The 13235-nt window shown below is 33.3% G+C and overlaps 1 protein-coding gene across 1 annotated transcript; it reads right to left on the reverse strand.

The window, feature by feature from the left end:
- Positions 1–469: 469 nt before the first annotated feature.
- On the reverse strand, positions 470–4328 carry LOC146925739 (phosphatidyl-N-methylethanolamine N-methyltransferase-like). Its single transcript, XM_085758194.1, has 2 exons — positions 3700–4328; positions 470–1187 (listed from the first exon to the last, which is right to left on the reverse strand). The coding sequence occupies exons 1-2, from the start codon at positions 3942–3944 to the stop codon at positions 938–940; spliced, it is 495 nt and encodes a 164-aa protein (XP_085614320.1). The 5' UTR covers positions 3945–4328; the 3' UTR covers positions 470–937.
- Between the last annotated feature and the right edge of the window lie 8907 nt (positions 4329–13235).

The raw sequence follows: 13235 nt of genomic DNA on the forward strand, positions 1-13235 counted from the left end.
AACAAATGTAGATACTGTCAAAATATTAATTTTAATATTTTTTTTTTATATAAAAATATCACTTTTGTTGTTATATGTTTGTGTCGGGAAATCAATGGCTAAAGAGTGAGCTGAAGAGTTGTGACCCTCTATTCTTTGAGGGATCAAAATCAAAAGAAAATGCCATAATTAAAACACAATAAAAACAACATAATACATGTTAATTTAACATAATATTTCTTTATTTCATTAGTTTCACATATAATTCATAGTTGTCATTAAAAACCAAATAGCCGTCCCCGTGAGATTAACTCGGTTGACAGGGGCATTGCATAATATATGCAGAGGTTGAGATTCAAACACCAGACAATCCAGCTAGGGTGGTTGGATAGAAGAGGATATAGATGTTATTTGATTTTTTAGGAAACCATGGTAATTAGGATCTTTGTCAACCCTATAGCTCTACACAATATATGTACTCAACCATAGATTTTTAAGATCTGACATGTGAATAATCTGCATCGAAATACATTTAGAGCGTCTCCAATGGAGAGTCCTATTATGTTCCTTAAAATTAGCAACATCCCTTAATTGTTTTTCAATGGAGCTTGATGATGTGGCTAGTTTGATTTCTTAGTTTTTTGAAACATCAATGATAGTTTACACAACCCCTCATTTGATTTCTTAATTTTTTGAAACATCAATGATAGTTTACACAACCCCTCAAAAAAATAATGATAGTTTACACAAAAAAGGAGTTCCTTAACGCTTGAAATAATTTTATTTCATACTAGTTATATATAATCTACTGAACTTGATAGCTTGTTTGGAACCACGGCCACATTTGGCCTAAACTCGCGTCCACCAAGAAGCTACATATTGTGGCTGCTGAATTTTCACGTTCAAAGTGCCTCGGGACGCAAAAATCAAGAGGCAAACGTGCATCCAAACACATGAATCAATTGAGTGGCTTGGCCCGAGTTGATGGATCTTCCTTCGACTCCACACGCATCATAAACACATATCCTAAAATCCACAGGAGAATGTACTGAAAAGGAACCCATGAAATGCATGCAACAAGACTCATGATGCTACCAACATACTGAGGATCACTGATGACGCCGAAAGGGAATTCGGTTACCCATGGAATAGTTTTTCCAAAGCGTACACCGTAGTACGTGCCGGGTTCACCAAGCAGCTGATAAACCCTGTCATTTGACAATGTGATCATTATGATTAGGCAAAATATCCAAGCAATACAGTTAAAAATTAAGGCTCAATGAGAATATTCGGGCACATCGAAACACTTTTGAAGATACAATGACGGAGGATGCTATAATTTCATCAAAAAATACATCAAAAACATAATTTCATCAACACACATCACAGTTTCATCAAAACGGTGGTATTCATCTTGGTGATTCTTCATTTATTATTCTGGGAAAATTAATATTAATATGCAAAACATTTCATAGCTTATTTGGATACATGATTTGCAGAATGAACTGCAGGTAGCAGTCTCTTGCTGGAATACTTCCCAAATTAAAACATACTAATATTTTGTTTTTAACTTTTGTAAAATCACACATAAAAGTTATGTTTTCCAGAGTGCTTTCTTGGTAAGATTGTTTGGTAGTAATGTAGAAAGGAAAGGAGTAAGTGTTATTTTGGTCCTTAAATGTGTCGGGCACTAACCCTATAGTCCTTGAATTAACAAAAGTTATAAAAATATCTTTGAATGTATCTTCTATTAGTTGGCTTGGGTCATCATATTACTAATAGAACATACACTCAATGATGTTTTTGTAATTTCGGTATATAGGCACTACAGTAACACCACTTCATACACATAAGAACCAAAATGAGTGTTCACTCAAAAAAAAGAAAGCAAAAATGTTCCTTCTGCAATTGTGATATTCTCACAGCCAAAGGATCTAATTAAATTCGCGTTGCTTTAAAATTGTAGCATTCTCTACTCAGTATTGAGTCACCAAGAACACAGACATATCAACTCCAAACCATAAAATACGGATATCTTCAAAATGAATTCTATCTCAAATCTAAGCATTATGAATTTACACCATTGCACCAATCGGCATGTCAAATTGAGACGTTTATTTCACATGCAATCACAATGTCATCAGCTTAATACAAAATCCTTTAAGATCTGAATTATACACCACAGCAAAGTGGGGAAAGTATCAAAAAAACCTCAATACTATCATTTCATCATCCAAATAAAAAGAACAAACTTATGTGTTTAATTCTACAGTGGTGAAAATTGATTAGGTTTAATTGATTTTAGTTAATAGTGAGTCTAAAGTAAAATGATATATGTTTGGATATATTCACATGACAGTGATTTGAACAACAAAATTGAGTGTAAAATTCACAATTTGAGGTAAAAGGTAAAAGCTATAAATCCTAATTTCAAGCTGCAATCATTCTAAAGGCGAAATCAATTCGAATTAGGAACCCTGAACATACCAAAAATCAACTTAATGTCTTTGGAAGTCAAAAGTGAATTTAAATATGCACTTAACCTTCTTTTCTAATCCTAATATCATAGAAAATGAAAGGAACATACTTTACAAAACCCCATTATTCGCTACTCACTACTCACTCACACATAAAACACATGCATAGAAACTCCGTATCATGGCATCAGGATATCTTCTTCAAAATAAATTATCGCCTAAATCTCAGTTTTATGAATTTACATCATTCCACCAGTTAGCATATCGAATTGAGACAATTATTTCACAAGCAATCACAATGTCAACATCTTAATACAAAATCCTTTAAGATCTAATGTGTACACGTGCATGTTTGTATCGACGATATATTTGACAGATTCATGGTGTATCACAATGATTGTGGTAAAAACTAAAATTTTGAGCTTTAAGACAATTACAAAGTCACTATGATTTTGTCAAACTCTTTGTAATTCAAACTAAACTAACTACTGCAAAGTCGAAAGAGTACCAAATATTATAACAACAAATTTAGTTGTGTTTGGTTCAAATGTGGTGAAAATTTATTTTGATTAAGTTGACTTTCGTTAAAAGTGAGTTTAAGGCAAAATAATGTATGTTTCGATACATGCACGTGAAAGTGGATTGAACCATAATTTTGAGTAAAAAAATCATGTTTGGAGACAAATGCTACAAATCTTAACCTCAACTCAGAATCAATTGTAGCGAAAAAATCAATGACACAGTCTATCAAAATACGTTTAATTCTTGAAAAGCCAAAAGTGAATCCAAGCATTGACTTAAGCCTGTTTGGATTGGCTTATTTTTTAGCTTATGAAAAATAGCTTCTGCAAATAATAAGCTTGTATGTAATATTCATAAGCTTGTCAAAATAGTTTATGAAAAAACAACTTATTAAGATACAATTTCCGTTAGCGAGAACATATGAATTAACATAAAAGCTTATTTTATTGCATAAGCTATTTTTCATAAGCTCAAAAATATGTCAATCCAAACAGACCCTAAATCTCCTTTTCTTATCCTAATATCCAATAGGGATTATAAAACTAAACTCACATTATTCATCAAACACATTTTTGAAACAAAATTCCTCCAATTCAGCACCATATAGCATTATATAAAAATTAAATAAAAGGAATCAACTTTATAAAACCCCATTACAAGATCCACAAATTCAAACAAAACCCAGAAACCAAAAAGTACAAAAAATGAAAAAGAAAGTTACCTGAAGTTAAGGAACTGTCCAAATGCAAAAAGGGGCCAAAAGTAAAAAGGAGGAGGCCAATGAAAAGAAGAGACAGAAAAGAGTGAAATGAACTGAATTATCTTCAAGAAATGAGCAACATAAGCCATAATCTTTGAAGGGTCTCTTCCTTTACCACAGAAATCAACCCATGATTGTGGCCAATTCCAAAGGTAATAGTAGAATGGAAATGGTGATAACACTCCAATAGCAGCAAAAATACCCATCAGATTCCTCTAAAAAAATCTTTGCTTTTTTCTTCACAGAATCAATAGATCCTTCAATTCTGGCTTTGATTTTGGATTTGATCCTTTGTCGAAAAGAGGGTTACAAATCTTACTCTTTAGTTCACTCTTTGCAAACTCGAATAGACATTGATCTACTGACACAAACATATAACATTAAAAATAATGTTTTTCTATAGAGAAAAAAAGACATTAAAAAAAATGATACTGTGACAATGTAATTATCGTATACTACAAAATAATCATATACGGTTATGTATTTTTTACGAAAACATTCGTAATAATAGTAGCAATATGATTAGGAATTACTTCATACGTATTTGATGAGTTGTTTTAAAGCGCCAGATTTTAAGGGATTTTAAAAGACTTTTTTATTATAAAAAAATCTTGTGGTATTCAATCAAGACTTTTATAAAATATAAATGAATCTTATGGTATTCAATCAAGACAATCAAGACTTTTTTTACAATGCAACGAAATCCGTTGGTATTCAATTAAGATTTCTCACAACTTATAAAATGTCTTTTGGTATTCAAAAATTAATAGATTTTAATGGATTCTTTTATGTAATGGATTTTGAGAGACTTTTTAGTTAAAAATGTGAACACACTACTCATTCAACAATCTCACAAAAATGTGTGAGACTTTGTGAGACTCTCACAATTTTCTTTCCGGGTTGTCCAAGGAGATTTCAGGTTCAAAGAGGAAGGTCGTTTGTTACCAACGGTGGATTGTGAGACTACCTTCATCAAAATAATGTTGGTGGATTGTGAGGCTTCCTGTAATTTCATTCTCGTCAAGTTAAAATCCCTATCAGTACTACTTTTCTTTTTAAGGATTTATTAGTTCTACTAGTGAAAAAACACATAAAAAAGCAACAAGCAAGTGCATAGCCAGCTAACGTAAAAGAACAAAAAACCACCAAAGATTCATAGATTAGAGTCCGTATTTCCAAACAATAAACACCTTAATGGTTTGATCCTTGGATCCTGAATACAACATCTTGGTGCAATTCTATTTGTTCAATTTATCAGTTCTACTTTTCTTATTAAGGATTTATTAGTTCTACTTCAAACAAAAGTTTATTATACTGAAATTACGAAGGGTTCAAAATAGCTGTTGAGATAAAGAGTGATTTGACTTCAATTCTGTGATCAGAGGTGTTCCACACATAGAGTCGTCTTAAAAAAATTGGCAGTAATTGTTAGTAACATAATAGTGTAGTACAGTGTTGAAAAAAAAATTAATAATAGTGTAGTACAGTGTTGGAAAAAATAAAAACATCTATAAGCATCTAGGAAAAACACAATTAACTTCTTTAATATAATCCATTGAAATCTTGATAGTCTTTTAAAATCTTATAAAATCTTAAGATATAAATCCCTTGAAATCCTTGAGAATCTTTTAAAATCCTAAAAGTCATCAAAATCTTGCATAATCTTTTAAAATCCACTAGACTTTTTCATACAAAAATTGTCTTTTAAAATCCTAATCCAATACACCCCCCTAAAAGTATTTTGAGTTATTGTATTCACGTGAACTTTGCGATACTAAAGCCTTTCAACAACAAATATTGTTTTAAGTTGAGTATGGAAAGTTTCATTTTCTGTGTATATATTGGTCTTTGCAGTTAAATAGGAAAACAATGGGAGATAATATCGTCGGGATTAAATTTCATTAACTAATTGTCTAATGTTCTTCAATGATCAATTATATACTCATCATATCTCAATTATACATTCACTTATTATTCATCGTACGTTTTCATGTCTGGCAAACGATGTAGGATCCGGTATTTCTATTAACTTATTATGTCTAACTTAGTTAATAAATACAATGGAATTAAGATCCAAGAGTGGGTGTGATTGTAATGTAACCTAGTTTGATGACTCGTAACTAGCATCCACAAATGCTCTGGCCATGTCCCTCGCAGAAAAAGTCCATATCTAGCACTTCTTAAGTCAAAATATCATTTTCAATTGCACGTCAGGAAAAACTTTAAGTGCGAGAATAAAAACACCAATATATTAAAATAGAATTTATATATAATCGGTCATATAAAGTATCTACATGCATAACAACTACACCTAATCCCAATAATATAGAAGATTTCACTAGACAAACCTTACAGTACAAAACAAGAAGAAGAGAGATTTGACGTCGAAGTTGATTTCTCTATCTCTTTCGATATCTATCTATCTATCTATCTATCTCTCTCTCTCTCTCTCTCTCTCTCTCTCTCTCTCTCTCTCCCCCCCTCCCTCCTTATCTTCTCTACAACATACCTTGGTCATGTGGTATGTGATCATATCTTGAAAAGAAATGAAGACCAATATTTATAGAATTATGATAAGTGGATTTTCACATAGCGAATCTGCGTTTTCTTCAAATAGAGGGACATCGCATCTCATCTAGATATTGGACTAGATATTTTGATCAAATGTCTAAAAAATCAATTAATCAATTCAAACTATATTCATAGTTTGTAGTTACCAAACAAATAACAGAAGAGAATCAAATTGACATAATCCTTCTCCTTAATTTGATCTCATCTCTGTAATTTTTTTCTGCAAACCAAACTTATTGTCTAGTGCAACTCCCCCAATTTACACAACGTAAGAACAATTTATATTATTTAGTTGAAATTACACCATCCATGTTGAGACAAACTTTTATAAATATTATTACTTGATGATGATACAATACACTTTCTATTTTGTTCAACACACCATCCAAAGTGATAGATTTTTCTTGCAAAATACTCCTAGGTTGCATTCAAACCCGATGTAAATTGGTGCGTAGGAAAGTCTTAAATCCGGATGATAATAGACGGTGTGCATTTTGCGATAATCGAGACGAAACATTGACTCACCTATTTCTAAATTGTGAAGTTATATCACAAACCTGGTTAAAAAGTTTTTAGATGGATTGGTGTGGGGTTTATTACCCCCCCCCCCCCCTCTAAATTCTAAATTCTTTTGAACAATTGGAGTGTTTGTATGGCTTAGCAATGACTACAAAAGCTCGCAAAGGTTTTTGGCTTATTTGGCATACAGTTATTTGTCGGTCGAGGAATGAGATAACATTCAATAACAAGGTCAGAAATGTTGAAGAGATGGTAGATGAGATCAAAGTTTTATCTTGGCAATTAGACTTAAGTAGATTAAAGTCATCCACGTGTTTGTTTTATATATGAATGATGTTGGAATCCAAGAGATTTTTTTTATTAGATAATGTATTGCTCCTCTCTTGGTATTCTGTTTTGGAGGCTAGTTGTGTTTCAGTTTCTTGGGCTCGAGTCTTTTCTGTTGTAGTTTTATTTAGCACTAATATGTTTGTTGTTTCGCTTTGGATCATCCCCTTCCAATCACTCTCTATTTCTCCCTCCTTCCAAAATACATGTCCATCAATCTCTTGAGTGCGTCCCTCTCTCTTGATCTTACTTCTTTAAAGTTTCTCTCTCTTGATCTTGTCTCTAAAATTTAAAGAGAGAAAGATACAAATTATGGAAGAAGGGAGAAAAAGAGACTGAATGGAAGGAAATGATCCAAATCTGTTGGCGTATGTGTTTGAGCATTTGTTAAGGTGATAGCTTTGTTGGTGTAAAGGGTTGTTTCAGATCTTGCTAGTTGGTTTTGACTTGTTTTTAATTTGCTTGATTTTTGGTTTTTGTCCCACCATTGGGCAGTTTTTGTGTTTGTATAATTCTTTCAATGTATATATGCTAAAAGAAAGAAAAAAATAAAGTTATTTTTCGAAAGGAAAAGTTCAAGTTTTTATGAATTGTAAAACATGGAAAGATCGTAAGGTGAAAGTTGGTAAACTTAAATAGGGTTCGGACATTCCAAATCATTCATGTTTTTTTTTTATTTCTATTTTCTCTTTTGTTTTTTATTATATTTTTTGGATAAATAAAAAGTAATTCTTGTAAGAAATTTTGTGGGTTTTTTTTATAATGTTTTCAATAAATGAAAATAAATAAGGATTGACATGTTTAATCCGCAACTTGTATGGGGCCGAACTTGGATAGTAATTTTAAAGCTCATATTTAAATATTTTTTTTTCCAATTCGATAAAACTTCAAGCCCGCTATAGCTGGTCCTAAAGGGTGGAGTTGTCCGCTCTGACACCTCTAATTAAGATAAACAATAGATTAGTGGAACCTTCCTTCCAAATTTTTTTTTAGTGGAACCTTCCTTCCAAAAAAAAAAAATAGTGGAACCTATTTTAATAAGTGGATTTCAATAATGAGTCATACTAATTTTTCATCTGTGTCTATCTTTCATAAAATGACGATAAATAGAGGTAGATAAATGTAGCAAACTCGAACTATTATATTAAGTGCATTTTTTTATCAGCATTTTGGGTTGAATAATTTTTAATTTTTTTTTGCTAAAAATTAATGAGTTACAATTTTGTTGTTTCACTTTGGGTGTTTTAAATTGCACTTTGGTTTTTCAATGATAGAAGTTTGGCAAGTGCACCAAATACTATCGAAGTAGTAAAAATATCGATCCCACGGGGACTGTTTTTAACTTCAATAATTCAATTGCGTTATAGAAATAGGATGTATAAAATTTATTTTGTTTTGCCACTAGGCAGTAGATTTGGTTTGATTTTAATTAAATCAAGAAACAGAAAATAAAGATTTGTTAAGAAAATATGGAGAGAGATGAGATCAGATCCTTCGAATCCTCTAAGTTCCCCTAATTGGTCTACTGCACCTATTTGTTATGAATCCTTTTCTAATTTATGATGATTAACAAAATAGCCCTAATCAATCCCTTGAGTTATGACCCTCTTCTTAAACTACAGCCCCTAATTCCTTAGGTGGTCTAATAATTCTTGAAGGTTTTACCGAACGTTAACCTATTATCACTAACAAACGATTATCTATTCCTAGACTAACCATGTTTATTAGAACAATTCAATTAGGTCTAAGTCGAAAGCTATGGTCAGTGGTCATTCGTTCTCACGAAATCAAGTTATATGTGATCAAGATATAAAAAGCATTAAGAACAATTGAATTGAATAAACTAGAATTGAATTCATAAACAAAATAGAGTTTCACAGCAACATGTGTCAATTAGGGTTACAAAGATTCATCTCGGATCTAATCTCTAAGAGATTTAGCTACTCATAATCGAGTTTACAAATAGCATAATCAATGAAATAATTAAAACATACATGAATTGGTAAAAGGATGAAGAAATCGCACTTCTAGCCGTCTCCGATGTCTCAAAATCACACTTTGCTCTCCAAAATCGTCCCTCTTTTTCTTCTGGCTGAGTGCAGTATTTATAGAAGTCATGGGCCTGACCCGTCAAAATCGCGCCGCGCCATGTATATAGGCGTGCCGCGATTTCCCTCAAACAGGGAGGATGTAATTTTGTTTCAAAAATCGCAGCACGGCTTGAAATTGGCGTGGCGCGATTTCCTTTGAACAGACTTCAATATTTAAGCTTTTTGCACTCCAGAACAGTATAAATTGCATGAGAACTCTATCAAAATGTCACAATAAGTCCTAAAAATTACGTAATGACAGCATTTCATCACAACCCCAAACTTAAACCATTCCTTGTCCTCAAGGAATTTGCTTGCAACAGTGACTAACGACAGTAAAATAACAGTTACCTGACAAAACGATAGTACCCAAAAGTTCATTCTCCTTCTAGCTAAAGATGAGCTAGTTTGACTTGTTCGCATCCACCAATGCTCAACTCCTCGCATCAAATTGAAACAGGGTTCTACCAGTCGACATGCAGGTCTACATATTACCATACGCTTGAAAAGTTTCTAAACATCAATCAAAGTCAATATCATTACACACTTTTGAGGTCTTTAGGGTTATAACGGGGCTTAGGTGAAAGGTGGGATATATTTGGATAAGTAGGCTACACAAAATTTGAGTTAGGCATTCCTACGGAAGTTAAAGCACAAAATTCAATCATTTAATCATTCACCTTGTGGAAATACAATGCAAAGGTACTAGAGAATATTTTTATCATTTAGGGACAATCGAGTTTGAAGTTACTCGGATTTTCAATGTTTTGTCCCTTTTTCAGCATTTTTTTTCATTTTTTTTGATACACCATTTTTGTGTATATTTCAACAAGACAATTTCATAATTCTTTCATTTTTGTTCTCTTATTCTCTAGTACCCCCACCCCAAACTTAGTTGGTTGCAAATTCCAATAGCAACCCCAAACTTAATCTTTAGCAACACTCTACAATGCCTTAACTCAGAAAATACATTAAGGGACAAGTCCTAAAAGTTTCTAGGTTTGTAATGTAGTTTGTCACCGAACAAAAAGTTCTAATCCTACCGGCTCACAATTGGTTAAGAAAGGATAAATTCAACAAATAAAACAGGGTAGGCTTCAAAAAGGCTCACAGGACCAAGCACTTTTGCCTCAGTGTGTAATTAACAAAGACCAATCAATAATAGAGAAACAATGCAAGTTCTAGAAATGTAGTTGCATGGAAAACTAATCTAAATATAAGTAAATTGAAAAACAAAATTTGGCAATGAACCTTATGGCTGAGATTTCTGGGAGTATGTGACTACCTAGAAACGCCGTGAAGGTGAGAAAAACACAAGAAGGGGGGTTGAATTGTGTTTTGAAAAATTCTTCGTTTCTCCTAAAAACTGAACACACTGATCAGAAGCTAGGTGAGACAGCTTCTGAAGTGATAATCAGAATCTAAATGCAGCGGAATAAAACAGAGAGAGAGAAGAAGAACGACACAAAGCAATTATACTGGTTCCTTCCACAATCCGGAAGTAGTCCAGTCCCCCTTGCACTTCCAAGGAGATTTCACTATGAGTAATATCTGATTACAAATGCTCAAGCACACAAGCAAGAGACTTCCTTTGCTCAAGCACACAAGCTAGAGACTTCCTTTGCTCAAGAACACAATCAAGAGACTTCCTGCTCAAGCACAACTGCAAGAGACTTCCTAACTAAACAAAATTACACAGAAAATTGTTTAAGGTTGAACACTTGATATACAATCAGAGGTGCTCACAATACAAATCAGATACAGACTCAATGAACTTAAGAATTTCTAAGATATGACTTTGAGACACAGAAATTCTAAGTGAATGCAGAACAATTTCAGCAGAGGTTTGGTACTTGTGAAAATCTTGTGAGTCTTTCGTTTAGCGTTCTTGCATTTCCAATTCTCTAGGTCTTCACTCCTTTATATAGAGGTGTGAAAGAGACGTTATGAAATTGCCAGCACACCAAAGAGTCGTTAGTGAAGCTTGATCTTTCACCAATGATCTTTTGCCTGATTTGGTTGTTGTCCTATAAAGAACCAATTTGAAATCCATTCCTTATCCAAAGGAACATATATGCAGGCGAGACCGTATTCTGGAGCTGTTTTCTTGTCTTGAAGCGTGGACACAAAACAGAGTAGTGGAGAACGTGGTTGTACAATTCGTACAAAGTACAATGTCAACGCTTTCGTCCAAAATGCAAGCACAAGCCTTCAAACACCTTTGAAATGACCGTTGCAAAATTCCACTAATCCTTTGTTTGTGTTTTCGAATCCAATGGACAGCTTTTGCATTGATAATTCTTCAATTCTTGAATCTTTTGCAAATCCAGTTGAGATTCAGCTTCTGGTGAAATAGCTTCTGATGAGGCAGCTTCTGATGATGCAGCTTCTGATGATGTGGCTTCTGGACCTCTTGTCTTCAGAAGCACTATTCTTCAGGAGCAGCTTTACTTCAGGGGCGCTATTTCTTCAGGAGCAGCTTGACTTCAGGAGCGCTTTGCCTTCAGAATCATCTAAGCTTCATTTTCTTTTGCTCTTTATTTGCTCATTCAGAACCAATGATGATGTGACTTTATAATTATGGTCCTGTACACTTGAACAAATATTAGCTAGTCCAATTTACAATTTTTAATACCTTGTTATCATCAAAACTCTTTAAGGTTCATTGTTAAACACATTTTGTTCCAACAATCTCCCCCTTTTTGATGATGACAAACAAAAGTATTTAAAATTGATCAATTGTTGTTAATCTAATTAACAAGTTGACTTTGGGGTTCTAAGGTTTGTAAGCTCAGAATCTGAGGTTTGTAAGCTCAAACTCCCCCTGAGTCTGATAGTATTTAAGGTGAGGTTTGTAAGCTCCCCCTAAGTTCTATCCAGGTTAATTAAATTCATTTTTCGCACAATAAAAAATATCAGAGCTTAAAAACAAAATTGAATCATTGAAAGAATGAACTTATAGATAAGAAGAATGGTTCAATTAATTTTACTTGAATTTTGATACTCCTTCGTTCGTTCATAGCTTATACCAATAAGGTAAAAAAAATGATAGAAGTTTTTCAAAAAATTTCAAATGCCATTAATGGGGCTCAGAGCCTTTAAATACTTGTCACATATAAATGGGGCTCAGAGCCTTTAAATACTTGTCACATATACTCCCCCTTTTGTCATTATCAAAAAAGATAAAAAAAAAAAACATAAAAGACAAAAAGAGAGTATACAAGAAATTAATCAAAAGAGAGTATACAAGAAATTAATCAGATCAAAAATATATGAACATGAATATCTAAAATATCAGAAGCAGCTAAACAGTCAGAATCAGTAAGCATTCAGAAGCAAAGAGAATTAAAACAGAATGGTTTCAGAAGCAAGGACTAGGAATTCAAAACAAACAACAAACAAAAAGAAAAACACAAGGGTGTGCAACTAAGTGTTGGTTTGATGTTGTTTCTTCATCTCCTCCATTTCTTCAATCTTCTTCTGCAACAGTTCTTCAAGCTGTTGTTGCCTCTGGAGAAGAGCCTGTTCCCTTTCCTTAGCTTCTTGCTGCTGCTGTGCCATCTGTTTCTTCAGAAGCTTACACAACCTTGCTTCTCTGGTCAAGTAATCCGTTTCTAAGAAGAAAGGCTGGTTTGCCAGGAGCAGTGTAGAACTTCTTACTCTGAGACTCTGATTCAAATGCTCTATTAGTCTTCTGACTGAAGCTTGCTTGACTCTGATGCATTTAGCCTTGATATCTTCAATAAGCTCAGCTGCCCGGTTCTGAAGAGATGTCCAGGAGTCTTCATATGCACTTGTGAGATCAATTGTCCTTCGTTGATCCACAAGATTATGCAATCTACTAAGGATTGTCAGAAGCTCAGAATTAATATATCCAGATTCCAGGATGTTTGTGGGTGGTTGTTCAAGGATTTCAAGATCAGAATCAATGATTTCCAGATCTTGAACAGGGTTAGGAAGTGGAATGGTAAAGTGTGTTTGTGTGTTTGA

This window comes from Medicago sativa, chromosome 4 (genome assembly GCF_051527215.1).
Source record: "Medicago sativa cultivar Bolivia chromosome 4, Bolivia_mono, whole genome shotgun sequence".
Classification (NCBI taxonomy): Eukaryota; Viridiplantae; Streptophyta; class Magnoliopsida; order Fabales; family Fabaceae; genus Medicago; species Medicago sativa.